Source organism: Schistocerca nitens, chromosome 6 (genome assembly GCF_023898315.1).
Source record: "Schistocerca nitens isolate TAMUIC-IGC-003100 chromosome 6, iqSchNite1.1, whole genome shotgun sequence".
In the NCBI taxonomy this organism is placed as follows: Eukaryota; Metazoa; Arthropoda; class Insecta; order Orthoptera; family Acrididae; genus Schistocerca; species Schistocerca nitens.
This window is the reverse complement of record NC_064619.1, coordinates 496,436,347-496,456,946: the sequence shown is the minus strand read 5'-3', so window position 1 is coordinate 496,456,946 and position 20,600 is coordinate 496,436,347. Positions and strand designations below refer to the sequence as shown.

Here is a 20,600-nt window from a genome sequence, read left to right as displayed (position 1 = left end):
TTACATTTGGTCATATAGTCAGTAATAATATACACACAGCCTATCAGCATCAAGTGAAGTTCCAGTGGAACAAGCTGTCCCAGATACAATGTACATTGTTAATAATGTCCATGTATAAATTACAAAAGAAGGTGTTTGTGGATCATTCAGATCAGTGAGCAAGGAGAAAACACAGCAGCATGACGTTGAAGTGACATATACATATCATAAAAATGTCTTGCAACATTACTAATGTGAATGACACATTTCAGGCATTAATATCTGAAAAACCATACTGAATAATTACTCAAAAATTTACATTCATTAATAAATAATTGGGTATAGAAGCTTACAGAAAAGAATGTGGAATGCAACATGAGGAATTCTGTCACCAAGCACATTATTCATTTATTATTTTAACTGGTGTATACTAAATGAAAAGTGAAAACTTACATCGAATGAGTTGTAAATACGATGAAACCACCACAGTACTACTTAGTGAAATGAGAATTTAAACAGTTATACAAGCATTTAAAATTTGTTGTTATCTTCTACTACTGTAGTACATGCTGTTGTTAAGCACTTTTAGCAATAATTGCTGTAATCAATACATGAAATACATTAGATCTTTATATTTCATTGTTAGGCTTCTGATTCCAGATAAAAATGAACGACTGCTTTGCATCAAGTTACAAATTATTTTCAGCATATTTCAGAGTTACGATTTTCCAAAAATGATGGAAAATATTTTTCTCCATCTCTCTTTATCTTCCACTGTCTCTCACATTGATACATATGTGTTAGAATGTGAATGCCAGCTTTTCAGCTCTGACTGAGTTTATGCACGTTATCATTCACCTTTTTTTGTGTACTTTATGCTGAACAGTTATTAAAAGAGTTTATTACAAGGTGTTTTAATGTTGTGCATCTGTTTATTTTTTTAACATGTTTTATTGTTGCACACATTTGTTTAATCACTGACACATTTTCTGACTTTAGATTTTTGTAGCAGCAGGGTATGTGGATGGTACTCTAATATTTATGTTGTATAAAATGGTATTTTCTGTCCGTAAAGATTTTTATGATACAACATTTTCCGTATTGGACTTTAGTTGTCAATTATAGATTGCAGCTCGAGATGAAAGGGAATACACAAGTATTAAACTTGTGTGGCATTCTAGAAATTAGAAAAAATATTCAACAGTATTAGGAGAAGCCATTGCAAATGTTCATTAAATAACTGTGGATTTTCTTTCTTTAAAATTAGTTACATTAATAATTTATGTACATATTGATTTGATTTGTAATGTTTGGTAGAGATTGAGAAAGTAATATCAGTTAAACTATAGATACTGTGTTACTACACTAGAGTGATTATATACTTAATTATAGGGTACCATGTAATATACTGTCACAATCAGTTTAATATTTGAGGTAGAGACAGTGTTTTGTAACAAATCCTCCCACCTTCAGCAGGAAATGACATCTCATACCAAACATACAGTGGAGATACTAATTACTGAGGTTATTCATATCTGGTAATGGTGTTGGGTGGCAATGTCCCATGAAAATAAATAAAATATTTTTATAACAGACATATCCAGTATGCCATAAACTCTGAGAATTTTCTATTATTACTCAAACAAAAATAGTTAATAGTAAAGATTTGAGACTCAAAATAAATTGCAGTGATGCATTTTTTGTGAATGATATTCTTGGAAATTATCAACATACCCATAATGAATGTAACAAGTATAGTCATTTACATAATTCTGGAAAATGTGAGAGTCATTGTCATCGTGCTATAAAATTCGAAAGTATATATTGTGTCTTACTGCTTCAGTTTTTGCGTTAATGAAACTAAAGAAATTTTGATAGTTCTGTTTCTGGTAATGGAAATAGCAAACATAATTTTATTGCAATCATTTTCTTGTTGATGAAACTGTGAATTAATTGACCAGGCAATCTACAATTGTTTCCATCATAAATACAGGTGTGAAATATTACCTTATACTGATGATACTCAATGTTAAGGTGTGTTCTTCAATGCGAAAATTTGATTCAGAAATGGCCAGTATCTGTTTGACATTTTATTTTAATTTTCAAAGGCATAATTTTCATTTAAGTTGTCAGTTTTTATATTAGTGTATACTTTTTATCATAACATAGAACATAGTTATATATTTTGTTCTTTAAATGGCATTTTTATGTTATTTCCACTTATGAAAAGGACAAAGAAATTGAAGTGGTTCCTTCAATGATCTAGCTATTTTTATTTAGACCAACACTATGAATGCTGAGCAATGGCTTATGAAGTAGAAAAAAGTCAGGAGGCTTACTATATTTGATGATCCCATTCCCATATAGGCACTGCTGCAACAAAACTTTTGAGGGCACCTTTCCCACACAGTTAGTTTTGTAGGATATTTGGGCCAACTTAGCACATAATTCTCAGATCAGATGCATGGCAGATTGATGATTTCTCCTCTTTCATAAAAAATTCTCACCAATGACACTTGAAGGGGTAATTTTGTATATTAAAGCTGCACTGAGTTGTGTGACTATATGCTGTTTATAGTGGTTTTTTTTCTGGTCCCTTAATCAATCAGTAAGATATTGAAAATGTAAAAGTGTTTTTATGTGACAAGTAAAAGTCATGATGAAACATAAATATTTCAGAATGTATGTGATAGGTTATTGAATACACTCCAGTAATTATTCCCCATGAATATAGAAATTCAGATAAATTCTCATCAAGAAATGTTATCGAAAATATTTTTATCATGAATCTTGGGAACTGTCCATTAATGAATGATTGTATGAGGCAACTGTGTTAAATTTTTATTTAAGGTAGCACTTACTCGTAGTATTTCTTTCGAAGAAGAATTAGAAAGTCAAGAAACAAGCAAAGTCTGTGGTCCATCTCTGACTTGCAATACAACATTTAAAGTAAGAGCTGTTGATCAGCTCATCTGGTCCCTTTGTCATTAATTCTGGCCTTCAAATGAGGCATCACAACTGATTGGTTAGTTTGCTGCCAATCACTTGGGTCAAATGTCTAAATAATAAAATCACCATAATACTATCTTTATTACAGCAACTGTTTAAGAAAATGTAAACAACAGCCAAATTTTATACAGGTACTCAAATATAAAATATCTTAGTTTCTCTGATAACTGGAGATTTAACATGCAGAGATTTAATATGAGATAAACACTTATGTTTCTGAGCCCTGTGTTATTTTAGACTGTAAGCTTTGCTCCAGTTGTTAGACGAATTATAGCTTTTTCTAACATTTTTTTATAGTTGTATGAAGACAAGTTCAGCATTGAAATCTGTTGGTTAAGTGGATTTTATTACAAAGTTTATTTGGCGGAGTAGCATGTTCATTGCTGTTACAGACGCAAAACCATTATCTCTATAAAGAAAAGGAAGACCTTGAGTGACAAAATAAGATTAAAAAAGAACTAAAATTTCGAATTTTTTAGTAAAAGAAAGACAAATGGAAATTACATCATTTTTATGGTATGTATAAAATTTCTTTGTGGTGATGTGACAAATAGCATAAAAAACTCTATTGTTTATAGGCAAAGATCCCAACATGTACCTACAGACTATTCTTTTGTGCAATAAACTTTTGAAATGAATTTACATTTCTTTGGATTTCATTTATCTCATTTGTTATCTTTTGATATCTTTTATTTCTCTAGATGTGTCTTTTGCTCCAATTCCTTCTCTTTTCCTGTGTTGCTATTAAGTTTTATGCCCCCTCTCCCACTTTCCCCTTCCCCCTTCTTCCCTTTCCCCTTTCCCCTTTCCCCTGTCCCTGTACATGCTTTCTGCCAATGTTTCTGTTTTCAGTCTGTTCTTCACTACTCTCTCAGGCTTCTGATCCTTTCTGCAGTATCTCATGAGACTTGAAGATCTCACTGGTTGCTAATATTTCACTATAGAGTCTCTCTCATTATGTCGTGCTGTATCCTCTGGGCCTAGATGGTTCCTTATATGCACTTTTAGTGTCATTTCATCTGATTCTTTTCTATCTTCTGTGGTATGAGGGAGTCCTTAATACAGCAAGATTATGTTTGTTTAATCTTTAGTTTTTGTTGATATCTTATTTCCGAGTAAGTAAAATCTTTTTCTATTTCTATTTGCATGAAATATTTTTAACATGTTTTATGTAAGAAATAAGTGGCTTATCAAATAGCTTATTTCTGTATTGAATTTAAGCCAGGTTTCCTATTAAAATAGTTTGTGTGTGCGTTCCTTTTTATCGTGTACGTCATGCTACTGTAATATAATGGACCCGTATTGTGGACGGACCACATTTCATTACAGGTCTATGTCTCATATACTTCTTATATCCATTATACAGATTACTGAATGCCATTAAAATCTGAAGCAGGTCACAGAAGAAAATTCTAGGACCTGCTGTGTAAAGTGTATCATCCAATACTATTGTCGAAAGATCGTATATGTCATTGTGTAATCTTATTTCAGTGTAAGGTGGGCCGATTTGTACGCATTCCTTACATGACAGATGGAAAATAATAAGAATTATGTTACATATAGGTCCTGTGAATGAACAGACACTGAAATGATGAGACATCTTATAATGCTGGCTAAACTATTCATTTGCGAACTCTATTGATGTTAATAATATATTTTTAATTGAGTAATATGCTTTCATTCTTTATCAGTTTCATATGTGAGAGAACCACATATCCTCAATGGTGCTATTTTGTTTTTGGTGGTTTTCACATGTTTCCTGGTGTATGTTGCCCAACATTGTGTCATAAAATTGCTACAAAATCAGAACAAGACTTCATGAAATTTGCAATTGACTATATGACACCACAGATGTGAGCATCATTGTCATTGGAACTATAGTACCAGAAGATTTTCACATGATCTGGCTTGCCGACGAATGCCCAGCAGGTGTCTGAGCAAGCGACGGCCACTGGAACGCAGCTTCTTGTCCTTGCGCAGCTTGTGGCGGTCACGATGTGGGTTCAACTGAACCTGGGCCAAGATACCCACGAGCAGCTCATCAACATTATGATCCAGTCCGCTTGATGTCTCAATGAACTTGCAGCCACAGCTGTTGGCCAGTTTCCGACCCACTGTAAATGCAAAACAGTGTGAGTGGCAGTGAATGTGAGGAGTTGGAAAATAACAAATCATATTTTCTAGAGCATACAATATGTAAGTATTACAGTGTTTGAGCTCAGTTTCCAATAATACAAAATTGAAAAATAGGCAAAGACTGCAAATTCTAATAATAATTCCTTTGATTATGCACATCGATTAGCATTCTTTTTGTCTAAAAAATGTGAACTATAGCAATACAGTTACTCATACACAGAGTTGACATAACATAAAAGTTATATGCTTCATTTAGCTTCTGCATCATTTTCAACAGCACTTTGCTTATTTGACAAATCATCTTTGATTTTGTATAAATAACATAATTATTTTCCACACTGACATACAAATGACATGTAAAACCAAAGACAGTTACTGTAGTAGCCACCAGAAAGATCGCGGGAGGCGCACATTGGCACGGCGCGTCACGGGCGGTAGTTGCCGCAAGTAGAGTCCCGTCCACCAGAGGGCACGCGAGAATTCAGACGCGACCTCTGCCGGCGTAACAACAAGATCAACAACAACAACTCCAGCAGCACGGGCCGTGCCTGTTCAGTTAACATCGGGCATGCCTAGGACACAGTCCCGGTCTACGCTAAGTGAAGTGCGACGTAAACGTGAACAGTGTTACTACACAATTGGCGACGAGTAGGGTCGTTCTTTCGCGTGTTGCGTCGTTGTTCCGGTTTCGCAGTTCCTCCACGGCATGGAGGATTTGGTGCGAGTTTTGGTTGCGCAGCAGACGGAACTCATGGCCACCATGAAACAAGTGCTTCCGGGGTTGCTCTCCACGCCGTCTGCTCCGGCGCAGTTCCCTCCTCCCTTTCCCCCGTATGACGAGACGGCGGAGGATTGGGACGCATATGAACATCGCCTTCGGCAGCATTTCCAGGCGTTTCATGTCGCCGATGCGGAGGTATGTCGTGCTCTCTTCTTGTCTTGGATATCTCCCTCGCTGTATCAAGTTTTGCGGCAGCTAGCGCCGTTGCAGGAACCCTCGTCCTTGACTTTTGACGCATTGTGTTCGTTGCTGTCTTCATATTATCGCCGCCGCACGCATGTTGTGGCGGCTAGGGTCGAGTTCTATCAATGCAAGAAACAGCCCCATCAGTCTTACCGGGCGTGGGCCGCAACCCTGCACGGTCTTAGTCGTAAGTGTCATTTTGTCACGGAGCAGTCGCGAGAGTCGTATGCCCACGTTATGGTACGCGACGCCATTGTTCGTTCGGCCCCTGATAGGGAGGTCCGGCAATGGGCCCTGCAGTTAGAAGACCCTTCCCTCGAGGACGTACTGTCCATCGCTCAATCGTACGAAGTCTCGCACGCGGCAGGTCAACAGCTGGAAGCGTGGTGCGACGTCGCGGAGGTTCAGGGTGACGCGGCCGCGTCCACTGTGTCCGGGGTGGACGACGTGCGAGCGGTACAATCCGGCCGTTATGGCCGCTCCCGCACGGCGCGTAAACAGAATTCCGGCCGCCGGCCCCTGTTGCCGTCCTGTGCGTCGTGCTATATACATCACGATCGGTCAGAGTGCCCCCAGCGTTGGGCCGTTTGTCGCAAATGTACTAAAAAAGGTCACATTGCTAAAGTTTGCCGCTCAGCCTCCAAAGCATCGAAGGAAGCAAGTACAGCGGACATGGACGTTGACATTCAGGAAGTTTCATCGGGCCAGGCTCCCGATGCATCGGCCCACAAACTCTTTATCGAGGTGTCGGTTCGGTCGCGCCGGTTACAACTGCAAGTAGATACGGGCGCGGCAGTTTCGTTGTTGAATGCCCAAACGTATCCGGACCTTGGATCGCCCCCGTTGGCGCCAGTTTACCGGCGTCTACGCGGTTATGGTAAACATTTCATTCCCCTACTGGGTCAATTCACTACCGACGTGACTTACAAGTCAGTCACTCGGCCTATTACTTTTATTGTTGTCAGTGATGCGAGCTCCGCTAACCTTTTTGGCCTGGATGCCTTTCAGGCTTTCGGTTTTTCTATTGCTGACACCATACAGTTGGTCTCCGAAGATGTTCCCTATCACTCATTGGAATCTTTGATCTCAGACTTTCCAGATATTTTTGAGGAGGGCCTGGGGCGTGTTTCCGATTTTGAAGCTCACTTAACATTGAAGGCGTCGGCTCGCCCGCGTTTTCTACGCGCGAGACAGATCCCCTTGGCTCTCCGCCCTCAGGTGAAGGAAGAGCTAGACCGGCTGACAGCCCTAGGGGTCGTTCTTCCCGTTTCTTCCAGTGAGTGGGCTTCGCCCCTCGTTATTGTCAAGAAGCCCTCGGGAAACTTACGTCTTTGTGGCGATTTCAAGGCCACCCTTAATTCCCAATTGGTGGTGGACACCTATCCTTTGCCTCGTGCTGATGAATTGTTCTCCGCCGTGGCGGGAGGCCAATATTTTTCGAAAATCGCTCTGTCGGAGGCTTATCATCAGATACCACTTGATGAGGACTCCAAACGGCTGGCGGTCGTCAACACCCCGTTTGGCCTTTACCAATACCAGCGGTTGGCTTTTGGAATATCCAGTGCCCCGGCGATATTCCAGCGTTATCTTGAGCATGTCACGTCGACAATCCCTCATTGTATTAATTACCTGGATGACATAATTGTCACAGGCCACAGCACAAAGGAACACTTGCACAACCTTCGCACCCTCTTTCTCAAATTCAGGTCTGTGGGCTTGCGTTGCAACCTGCATAAATCAACCTTCTTCCAACCGTCCATTGAGTATGTGGGCTACACCATATCTCGGCATGGCATCCAGCCACTAGGAAGTTTGGTCCAAGGTATCGTCAACCTTCCTCGGCCCACTTCGCTCAAAGAGTTACAAGCTTTTTTAGGCAAGATAGCCTATTACCACCGGTTCATTCCCAGGGCTTCCACTATAGCCCACCCCCTGTACTGCCTTCTGCACAAGGGTGTTCCTTTTGATTGGTCGCCTGCATGCGAGCGAGCGTTCACCGCGTTGAAGGGCCTCCTCACTTCAGCCCCTTGTTTGGCTACTTTTGATCCCCGTAAGCAGTTGGTCCTGGCTACAGATGCTTCGCAGTATGGGGTGGGGGCGGTCCTGGCCCATCGCAACGCAGACGGTTCCGAGCAACCACTGGCGTTTGCGTCTAAAACGCTTAGTCCCGCGCAGGCCCATTACTCCCAGGTGGAAAAAGAGGCTTTGGCCATTGTCTACGCTGTTACCAAGTTTCACCCTTTCTTGTATGGCACGAAGTTTCAGTTAATCACTGACCATAAGCCGTTAATATCGTTATTTGGCCCTGCCTCTCAGATTCCGGATAGGGCGGCCCACAGACTACAGCGCTGGGCCTTGTTCCTCTCTAAGTACCATTATGCATTCATTTTCGCCCTACAGGACAGCATGCCAACGCCGACGCTCTTTCCCGTCTTCCGGTGGGCCCGGATCCTACGTTCGATCGAGAGGAGATTATGTGTTTTCATTTGGATGTGGCATCCCGCCAAGCAGTTGATGGCTTTCCGATCACTAGTTCTAGAGTCGCCAGAGAAACGGCGGCTGACCCAGTTCTCCGGCAAGTAGTTCGCCTCATTCAGCAGGGGTGGTCCTCCCGCCCTCCGGGCCGGGCCTCGGACCCTCTTCGTAATTATTTTCTTCTACGAGACCGCCTCTCGGTCTTGGAAGGAGTTCTCCTTCTGGCTACCGATGATACAGCTCCTCGAGTGGTTGTTCCTGCAGGTTTACGAAGGGAGGTCCTCACGTTATTACATGCAGGGCACTGGGGTGTTTCTCGTACTAAAACCTTGGCTCGCAGACATGTGTACTGGCCCGGTATTGACAGAGAAATTGAGCACTTGGTGGCCGCCTGTTCCCAGTGTGCGAGCCAACAAGCATCTCCCAGGGCAGCGTTCTCTTCATGGCCGCCGGCAACCCAAGCATGGGAACGTGTTCACATCGATTTTGCGGGCCCGTTTCTCAATGGCTTTTGGCTCATTGTCATTGATGCTTATTCCCGATTCCCATATGTGGTCCGCTGCTCCTCAACCACTTCAGAAGTTGCAATCCAGGCACTAGCAAAAATCTTTTCTGTGGAAGGTCTGCCAATCACCCTGGTCTCAGACAATGGACCGCAGTTTATTTCGCAGACCTTCCAGGATTTTTGTAGGCGCTTCGGTATTCGGCACGTTTGCTCTCCCCCGTTCCATCCACAATCGAATGGGGAAGCCGAGCGCATGGTGCGCACATTTAAGACGCAGATGAAAAAGTATGTGCACGAATTTCCTGCAGAGGAAGCCTTGACGTTTTTCTTGACGGCATACCGGACCACACCAATGGGCGACCGCAGCCCCGCAGAGCTCCTCCATGGGCGTCAACCTCGGACTCTGCTGCACCTCCTCCGGCCTAGGCCTCGCCAGTCTTCACAACACGGAGTACCTGGCTTTCCACTGGGTATGTCCGTCTGGGCCCGTGGGTTTGGTCGCAATCCACGTTGGATACCGGCGGTGGTCCTGCGCCGAAATGGCCGCCGGCTCTATACCTTGCAGGCGGGGGATCGGGTGGTACGTCGTCACCAAAATCAGCTACGTCCACGTTCGGGCGCCCACCCTCCCACCTCTCGGACACCGGGTTCCCCATTGCCGGCACCTGTATTGGTTTCGCAGGGGACGTTACCTCCTCTCCCCGCTGTGACTCTGCCGCACGGCGATGGTTCTCAGCCTTGGCAGCCTCCAGTAGCTCCAGCACCGGCATCGCCATCATTAGAGATGCCCCAGCGAGAGCCGGCCCCCCTAGCAGGCTCGGTTTCTCAGGGGGCTAGTTCACCTGTGGTCGTCCCTTCCCTTTCGTCCCCGCCGCTTGGTCTTGCCCCTCCTGAGGTGGAACAGGATCCGGAGTTCGACAGCTTGTCACCCGTTCTGTCCCGAGCTCCGGTTGTGGGATGACGGGGGCCCCTTCGTGTGGGTCACTTCCAGCCGTATTCGAAGGTTCCAGCTCGAGGGTTGGCAGATCCCCTCGACTCCCGCCATCCAATGGATGTGGAGGTCATCGCTCCTGCCCGACGCTCCACCTTCCGACGCAGTGGATCACAGTGGCTTCACCCCCCGAAGGAGGAGGAGTGTAGTAGCCACCAGAAAGATCGCGGGAGGCGCACATTGGCACGGCGCGTCACGGGCGGTAGTTGCCGCAAGTAGAGTCCCATCCACCAGAGGGCACGCGAGAATTCAGACGCGACCTCTGCCGGCGTAACAACAAGATCAACAACAACAACTCCAGCAGCACGGGCCGTGCCCGTTCAGTTAACATCGGGCATGCCTAGGACACAGTCCCGGTCTACGCTAAGTGAAGTGCGACGTAAACGTGAACAGTGTTACTACAGTTACATTTATAGTATAACAACACACATTAATAACTACTGGTCACTTGCTGTAAATAAAAGAATAACATGTTGCAAATGTAAGCCTAACACAAAAATTGGTGAAAACAATGGCATGTACAAATAACATAAAAATGGAACATGATGTAAGCTTAAGATGAAAGACCAGAGAGAAGAAAATGAAAGAAACTAAACACTTTTAGACAGAACATCATTATAATGTACTGACAGAAAATCATCATAAGACTGTATATGTGATGTGAATATGCATGCTGTTTAAAAAAAACCATCTGCCCAAGTACTATCTGTACTGCAGGGTCTATAAGTAGGCATTAATACCAATTATTATGCTTCTGCTATTACATTCAATCACTGCTGCCACTGTATATTAGTGCTTACGTATGATAGTAAGCAATTATCTTATTTTAATTTCAACCCAAAGGAAATTAAAGAAATCACTGCTTCAAAGCAAACAATTGTTTCTTCAGCTCAGATGTTCAAGTTATCATTCATTTGCTTTAGATAAAATGTTATATGCATATGCAATGGGTGATTAATTAATTATGGCACATACCAATGCAAATTTAACCAGCTACAGTAGTCATCAAGTAGACCACGGTACTTTGTTAGTTGATAAATGAATCAACCAGTAGGAATTAGTAGTGTCTGATGGAAAAGTGAAAATATTTATTAGTGCTGGATAAAGGACAGATCATTAGTAACCTGGGTGTAAGTGTCTGGATTTGTGAAATGTTTGCTAGCTGCAATAGTTGAGTTTGTTACATGGTGACAGTGCATCTCTGAGAAGCAGAAGACTTCACAAATGCAACTATTTCTTCCCTTAGGAATAAATAACACAGCTATGCCCATATATCTCTATTTATGGAATCTTATTTTGTTTGGAATGAATCTTTGAAAGATTAAGGTTAGTGTGTTTTATGTGAACTATTGTCTCCTGCTCCTAGTATTTATGAATGTGAACGCACATATATATACAGGGTGGAGAAAAATTGGCAAAAAATTGTAATTCTGGATAGTTGATGCCAGTAGGAACCAAAATTACTAATGTTGTATAGGTCGACAATGCAGCATTTTTAAACTACAGAAACTTTGCGCCATGCACTCCGACTGGCCAAAGGATTTCCCTGCGTTGAAGGGCAGCATTATGGTTGTCAGGTCACACATACAAACATCCCTCACCCTGTCACTGCCCCAACGTGATACGCACACATGTTGAATAGGTCTTTCTGTTTGTCTCTACCTCACATCAGAGGCATTCACATGTAAGCTTCACTTTGAAGTACACACACGTCACCTGCGATTTAGTAATACAGTAAGCATGGCAGCACAATATTTGTTTGAAGAACAATGAGATAAGGTTTTTGTTTGTGGACTAACCAACAGTAACGTGCATGAAACTCAACAGTTGTGTGAGGAATGGTACCCAGCAAGACACCACCCACACCCACAAACAATTACAGCAATTCACCGGCAACTTGGTGAAACAAGCTCATTAGCGAGATATCATGGTGATGCTGGAAGACCTCAAACACAATGGGATGCTGCATTTGAAGAGACTGTTCTCGAGTGCTTTGTGGAAGCACCTACGACAAGTACTTCAGTGGCTGGACATGACATGGGGATCACTCATTGGTTAGTTTGGGAGGTTTTGAGGGTTGATGGCCAGCATTCATTAAGTTTCCACCCTATCCAAGACCTAAATCCTTTGGCGGACTATGAACACAGGCTAGGTTTTTGCCGGTGGTTTCTTTGGATTTTGCATTAGATCCTGACTTCCACACCATTGTGTTGTTTACCAACGAGTACACCTTCCATTGGGGTGGCTTTTATGACACTCAAAACTTCCATTACTGAGCAAGGGGAAATCCTTACATCACATACGTCCACGGACACAAGGAACAATTTTCGCTCAACATTTGGGCAGGCATTGTGGATGACCATCTGATTGAGCCAGTTTGTCTACCTCCTTGACTAACTGCGGCAAATTACCTTCAATTTTTGCAAGAAACTCTACTCAACCTGCTGGAAGATGTTCCGCTGGACATATTGCTACACATGTGTTTGCAGCATGATGGGGCACCTGCACATAACAGTTGTGCTGTGTGCGGGTATTTAAATGAACTCTTAGACGGTTGGGTAATTGGCAGAGGTGCTTGTAGGACATGGACCCGAGCATCTGTCGCATCAGAGGGTCGCCAGTTTGAGCACCTTCTTTGAGTAAACAATGTCCTCGCTACAAAAAAGGCCCTTTTCAGAACTGACACAATTTGTAAAAGACTTTCTGTGTGTGAAATAGCAGCTGTTGACAGGTTGTTCCCGGTACATCTTATCATGAAACTACAGTGGCTGTGTCGGGACCCCGGCGGGTTCGCCCCCAAAGTGGAAGGCTGGTGTGCTACCACCAAGCTTGTGGGTTGCCTTGGATACATTGTGATCACCGGCAGGTAAAGCATTCACATTCATGCATTGTCCAGAGTATCCGGCAAGAGGACAAACCCATGACCATTCGGGATACTCACAAAAAAATACTCAGAGAGCATTTATTGGCTTTCGGTGTGGCAGACTGGAATTAGTGCAAAGCTGTCTTCCTCTTGTGGGTTCCACCTTAAATGTATGAATTACAGTCAGCTTGCCCCTTTACAAGAACCAGCAGCTGTTACTTTTGATTGTATGTGCAGTTTATTGTCCAACTACCATTACAAACAAAAGCATGACATTGCAGCATGAGTTGAATTCTACCAATGCCACAAGAAACCGCACCAGTCATATTGGGCCTGTGTAGCCAAACTTCACGAGCTTAGCCAAAAGTGTCAGTTCATTACTGATGCCCACAATGACTCTTATGCACACTCTGTGGTACACAACACAATTATCTATTTAGCTCTGGACAAGGAAGAGCACCAGAAGCCTTTGCTCTGTGAGAACCCCCTGTAGGCAGAACGTTTGCAGCAAATAGCCCAGTCTTTTGAAGTTTCTCAGGCAGCCAGTGATCAAATTGAAGTGTGGGGTGATGTGGTGGTAGTGTCACAGGATGTGCACATTATTATGACAGATGGCTTACATGAGGAAGTGGCAGCAACAGCCATAAACATGTGGGCCCTATGTCAAGCAGACCAAGGCCAGCCCAACAAGCAGCAGTAGGCCGGCCCAAGCAACTGTGACCATGCCAGTGACAGCATTCTCTGTTTCCGTCTTGTCCTTTATGTTTTGTCCCACACAAACGTTCAGCGTGCCCTAAGCACTGGGCTACTTGTAATGCTTGCCAGATGAAAGGTCACATCCTCACCGTGTGTCATTCGCTGAAGGTTGCTCGCGATATGAGCATGGGTGTAAATTGTGTGACTCCAATGTTTGTGACTTCTCCCAAGTTGTTTATCGAGTTAAGCCTTTTTCTCCAAGTGCTCTGGCTACAGGTTGACATGACTGTTCTCAAACCTATGTGAGTTTAGGCCCACTGCCATTGACACTGGGCAGGCAGAAGCTGGTCAGTTATGACTAACAGAACATCATACTGTTGGGACAATTTACAGCATCTGCCTCTTACAAGTCAGTGGTTCACTCCATTACATTTTTGATGGTTGCTGATGCCAGTTTTGAGATCTTGTTCAGGATGGATGCATTTCAAACATTTGGATTTTTTTGTCACTGACGCCGTTCACCTTTTGTCCGATCAGGTACTGTATTCTCAATTGGAAACACTGTGTGAGAAATATTTGGAATGTATAGGGTGTGCTATGAATTTTTCTGCTCATATTTCTTTGAAATCAAAGGCTCAGCCTCATTTTTGTCCAATTCCTGTCACCCTTAAAGGTCAAGTGAAAGCAGAACTGTACAGAATTCAATCTCTAGGAGTGGTGTAACCTGTTATGGCTTGTAATGGTCATCTCCATTGGTTGTAGTTTGGAGGCCGTTGGGGAAAGTTCACCTCTGTGGTGACTTCAGTACTACTGTCAACGTGCAGTGAATACGTATACTCTCCCACACCAGGAGGAGCTGTTGGCGAAAATATCAGGTGGCAGTCTGAGGTGTATCTGCAGGTTCATGTGAATGCTTAGTCTCGGCAGGTACTGGTTTTGAATAATCCTATTGGTCTCTATCAAGATTTGTGCCTTCCTTTTGGTGTGACTAGAGCTTCTGCTATTTTCTAATGATTTTTAGAGCAACTAGATATGCATGTACCTGGTTTCATTAATTATTTGGATGACATTGTTGTCATTGGCTCCTCCATGGCTGATCACTTTAAAAATTTGTGCACTTTGTTTTATGTCTTACAGTTGCCAGGCTTTCAGTGTAACCTCACAAAATCTCAATTTTTTCTACCTTCTATCTTCTATTGTTTATTCAGCGTTTGCGGCATCTGCCAGACCATATCTCCACTGTTAAATTTATGCATGAAGGAGCTTCAGGCCTTCCTAGGTAGGGTAGCCACATTGGCCCACTTGTTGCATGCCTTATTGCACAAGAATGTACTGTTTTGCTGGAGCCCGGATTCTGAAGGTGCTCTTCAAGTGTTGAAATCCCAACTACTCTCAGCCCCTTGTTTAGCTACATACTCTCTGGACCAGCACATAGTTTTGGCAATTGATGCTTCACACTATGGCCTCAGTGCATTCCTAGTGCACCTCTATACCAATGGCTCTGAAAGCCCTGTTGCTTTCACTTGTAAATCTCCCACTTTGGCACAGCAGCATTATTCTCAGATGGAAAAAGAGGCTCTTACCGTGTTGTATTCTCTCCAGAAATTTCATGTTTTTTGTGTGGCTTCAACTTCCACCTTATTACTGACCATAAACCCATGGTTTCCTTGTTTAACTCTCACACTTCCTTGCTTGTCTGAGAATGGGTGCTGTTCTCACCTCACTACAATTATGAAATCCATTTTCGACCTACGTCTAAACATGCCAATGCAGATGTCTTGTCTCATCTTCCTGTCTGTCCTGATCCTGACTTTGATCGTGCAGAATTGCTTTGCTTCTGTCTTGATATTAAAACACAGGCCGTGGTTGAGGGTTTTGCATTTATGACCTGCTGTTGCCACTGATCCATTCTCTGGCAGGTGGTTTGGTTTGTTCAAAAGGGCTAGCCAGATAAACTTCTGGGATGGCCTTTGGACCCTCTGCACAACTATTTTTCATTATGGTGTCACCTCTCTGTTTCTCACAGTGTTTTACTGTTGTCAGTGGTAGACCTCTCTCCCAGAGTAGTCATTTCCACCATGCCACGGCGTGAGGTTCTACTCCTTCTCCAACAGGGCCATTGGGGAGTTCTGCACACTGAACTGTTAGCTAGGAGACATGTTCTTTAGCCAGGGATTGATGGCAAAATTGTATGTTTTGTCGCAGCTTGTGAGCAGTGTGCCTGACAACAGGCAGCTCCCAGAATGTCCCTGTCTCCCTGGTCTGTTCCCCGGCATCCATGTGTCCCTTCTGAAATTCCTATTGGCTCCTGGTTGTGGATGCCTTTTCCTAGTTCCCTTACATTCTTCAGTTTGCTTGGATGTCAGCTGCGGTCACAATTTGGATGTCTTTGTGGTTTATTCTATTGAATGGTTGTCTTCTACCTTAGTTTCAGACAATGGGTCCCGGTTGGTTTCTCACAAATTCCGATTGTTATGTACCTGTTATGGCATTTGTCATGTTACAGCTCTGCCATTCCACCCTCTATCAAATGCCAAGGCAGAAGGACTAGTGCATATGTTCAAGTCCCAAATGAAAAAAGTTGTTTTGGATTTTTCACTGGACAATACCCTTCTTCATTTACTGAGCATCTATTGATTCATGCCTATGGGAGAGCAGAGCCGAGCTGAGTTGTTTGATTGCTGGCAGCCACACATGTTCCTCCACCTTCTGCAGCCTGTGCCACACCTGCCATGGTTGGATTCATCTGGCTCTTCACACTGTAAGCGCTAGTGTAGGCACAAGGGTTTGGTTGCTGGTGCAAGTGGATACTGACCACTGTTGTCCACCTCTGGAGACACCATCATTGTGATGTCCATATCACTAACAGGCTGGTGGCGTAAAACTTTTACCAGTTGCACTCCCATTTGCCACCAGAAGCTACTGGCTCACAGGTGTGACCCTGCCACTGCAGCCCACCCCACTGCCTTCTGCCTTGAGCCTATCTTTGCCTGCTGTGGAGCCGCCTCTGTCCCATTGGCTGCCTCCTCCATGTGCGGCACCTTGGGGTTCCAGCTTCCTGGTGGGTGCCTGTCCATCTCCATCCTTGGGTCCATTGGCAATGCCTGCTGTTCTTGTCAGGCCGCCTACACTGGGCCCCTTACCATCATCACCTCAGCCATTGTTGCCAGTGGGTCCAGCCCTGTCTACTCTGCACTGGGACCTGCCTGCTGACAAACAAAGATGGTGATAGCACCCTCCTTTCTGATGCTGCCATTGGGCTCCAGTGGACCCATTGCCTTCGGGCATGCCTGCATCCCCATGCATTCTGGCCCTATGCTCTGGTGCCTGCCCGGGACCTTGTCCCACCCCCTGTGTCAGCACAAGCTGCCACCACTCTGGATCAGATGGATTTATCTATCGTTGGGTGTCTCCTCCATCACCTGGGCACCTGCTTCACATGAAGGAGAGGTGTGCTGTATCCTTCTACTAATGCATGTTAGTGTAAATGCACTGAGTGTGGTATCACCTCATGTGTGACCTTGAATCAGCCACCAACTGTATCAGCGTGGACTGTCCGATGGAGGCCACCTGTGGGATGCCTGCATGTGGCGCGGTCTCTGCCATGCTGTCTGTTGGCAACTCATGCTTATACATGCGTGGAGCAGTGCTGACTGACTCTCTCTATGTTCATAACGTTGTAGTGCCCACATCAGTTGTTCTGTGTCTTGTTCTACATCTACATGTACATTTATACTCCACAAGCCACCCAACGGTGTGTGGCAGAGGGCACTTTACGTGCCACTGTCATTACCTCCCTTTCCTGTTCCAGTCATAGGAAAATGGCATCTACCTGGGAGCCTGTATCTAATATTTTCTGGGTCTCATGAACAAATAAAGCGAGTTGGGTCTCACACGATCGCTGTTTCCGGAATCCATGTTGATTCCTACAGAGTAGATTCTGGGTTTCCAGAAACAACGTGATACGTGAGCAAAAAACATGTTCTAAAATTCTACAACAGATCGACGTCAGAGATATGGGTCTATAGTTTTGCGCATCTGCTTGATGACCCGTCTTGAAGACTGGGACTACCTGTGCTCTTTTCCAATCATTTGGAACCTTCCGTTCCTGTGGAGACTTGCGGTACATGGCTGTCAGAAGGGGGGCAAGTTCTTTCGCGTACTCTGTGTAGAATCAAATTGGTATCCCGTCAGGTCCAGTGGACTTTCCTCTGTTGTGTGACTTCAGTTGCTTTTCTATTCCTTGGACACTTATTTCGATGTCAGCCATTTTTTCGTTTGTGCGAGGATTTAGAGAAGGAACTGCAGTGCGGTCTTCCTCTGTGAAACAGCTTTGGGAAAAGGTGTTTAGTATTTCAGCTTTACGCGTGTCATCCTCTGTTTCAGTGCCATCATCATCCCGGAATGTCTGGATATGCTGTTTTGAGCCACTTACTGATTCAACGTAAGACCGGAACTTCCGAGGATTTTCTGTCAAGTCGGTACATAGAATTTTACTTTTGAATTCACTGAACGCTTCATGCATAGCCCTCCTTACACTAACTTTGACATCGTTTAGCTTCTGTTTGTCTGAGAGGTTTTGGCTGCATTTAAACTTGCAGTGAAGCTCTCTTTGCTTTCGCAGTAGTTTCCTAACTTTGTTGTTGAACCACGGTGGGTTTTTCCCGTCCCTCACAGTTTTACTCGGCACGTACCTGCCTAAAACTCATTTTACGATTACCTTGAACTTTTTCCATAAACACCCAACACTGTCAGTGTTAGAACAGAAATTTTCATTTTGATCTGTTAGGTAGTCTGAAATCTGCCTTCTATTACTCTTGCTAAACAGATAAACCTTCCTTCCTTTTTTTATATTCCTATTTACTTCCATATTCAGGGATGCTGCAATGGCCTTATGATCACTGATTCCCTGTTCTGCGCTTACAGAGTCGAAAAGTTTGGGTCTGTTTGTTATCAGTAGGTCCAAGATGTTATCTCCAAGAGTCGGTTCTCTGTTTAATTGCTTGAGGTAATCTTCGGATAGTGCACTCAGTATAATGTCACTCGATGCCCTATCTCTACCGTCCATCCTAAACATCTGAGTGTCCCAGTCTATATCTGGTAAATTGAAATCTCCACCTAAGACCATAACATGCTGAGGAAATTTATGTGAAATGTATTCCAGATTTTCTCTCAGTTGTTGTGTCACTAATGCTGCTGAGTCAGGAGGTCAGTAAAATGAGCCAATTATTAACCTAGCTCGGTTGTTGAGTGTAACCTCCACCCATAATAATTCACAGGAACTATCCTCTTCTACTTCACTACAGGATAAACTACTACTAACAGTGACAAACACGCCACTTCCAGTTGCATGTGGAGTGTCTGGTGGCTGAACTCTTGAACTCCTGAAGCAGTAAGGGCAGCTAGTTATTGGTAGGTTCAGTCAATGTGTACTACACAGGTGCTCTGTGAACTCAAATGGGATCCCTGGAGGGATGAGTACATTTTTAACCATCAATAAAGTGTGTAGAGCAGTGGCACTTGTGATGAACTGCAGAACGATGTTACAATCACTAATGTAGATCTCATGTAAGGACCATGTAAAAAAAGGTGAGAGAAACAGACTTGTAGAGAAGCATGTAAACAGTAGTTTTTCCCTCGCTCCATTTGTGGGTGGAACAGAAGAATCAATAACTAGTAACAGTACAATGTACCCTTGCAGAGTATGTGTATAGATGTAGGTCACTAAGAAGAAAACAAGCAATGAAAAGATGATGCAAACAAAGGCAGTATCTATCAGAATTCTATGGCTTAAGTTATGACGGGGCAGCTTACTAGGGTCTCTGCTTTTCCTGGTACTTGTGAAACATTTACAGATATCTTTAAACAATGAAGGTGAAATGATACTTTTTGCAAATTACACAATTATAGACAATTGAACTAAAAACTAAGAATTTCAGCTGTGATTCACTTGAATGAAATCAATAGGGTGGTTCTCAGTAATGAGAAAATTAAAGCATTATTCTTCATAAAGAACAGAAGAAAAACAGATCATAAACCCAGCTGTAAGAATTAGATGAAAATGTAGTTGAACATAAAAAATTCTTTGGGTTCCAGTCTTCACCACAATCACTTTCACCCCTTGGACAAAGTTTTTTTTCCCTACTGAGAAGCTGTGAGCAATTTACCTTCTGCAGAATGAGGACTTTTTTCTGTTCTAGAAGTTCATTTTTTTCTGTCTTCTGTTCAGTTTTCCTTGTTCTCCTTATCCTTCTGTTTCTGCTGGAGAGCATTCTGTACTGGTGATGTGAGGATTTCTAATTCCCTCCCCCCTTCCAGTTCCTTCTGTCAACTGATAACAATTCTGTCACAAGGAAGATACAGTAAAACTTGATCAATGTGGAACATGTATAAGTCAGCAAGCTGCCCAAACTGTAGAAGTATTTCAGTCTCGACACATTCAATACACTTTTACATGCAATTTTTTTTATAAAGCGAAATGTATATAAAGTGGAAACGAAATGCAAATTTATTAATAATTCATTGTGTAATGCAGAAAGTTATTTACAACTCTACAAGATCATTACTTTTAACTCAAAGACTATATATCCCTGACAATGCTGCTAAGTAGTGCCAAACCAAGAAAAGAGGATATGTGTTGTGGTTGTGGACATCAAACTGCACCACTCTGTACGACAACAAAAAAGTTAATGCGTAGTGTCAGTACATCAAAGGAAATGGTTCATTTGTGAGCACTATGTTTGTTGGGGTTTCTGGTTTTCCACTATTACTGATGCAGGGGGCTGCACATTGGATCACAGTAGTCCAACTGTGGACACTGCTGCAATGTGCGCACTGAAACAGGTGAGTATTTTTCTGATAAACAATGGTTTTACCCGGCAAGGTGAAGCATTCAAAAGAAATGCACTTATCGCATTATTTTCTGTCCACTTCAGTTGACTAGTAGCACTTTAAGTGATAAAATGATGCCAAACAAAAATTA

The 20,600-nt window shown here is 43.3% G+C and overlaps 1 protein-coding gene across 1 annotated transcript in view; it reads right to left on the bottom strand.

Moving 5' to 3' along the window:
- Positions 1–4,863: 4,863 nt before the first annotated feature.
- The window catches only part of LOC126263423 (GTP-binding protein REM 1-like), a 259,836-nt gene continuing 244,099 nt past the window's right edge, over positions 4,864–20,600 (bottom strand). Inside the window, exon 3 of the mRNA XM_049960517.1 lies at positions 4,864–5,102. Within this exon, the coding sequence (XP_049816474.1) occupies positions 4,864–5,102 (239 nt within the window). The remainder of the gene's footprint in view (positions 5,103–20,600) is intronic.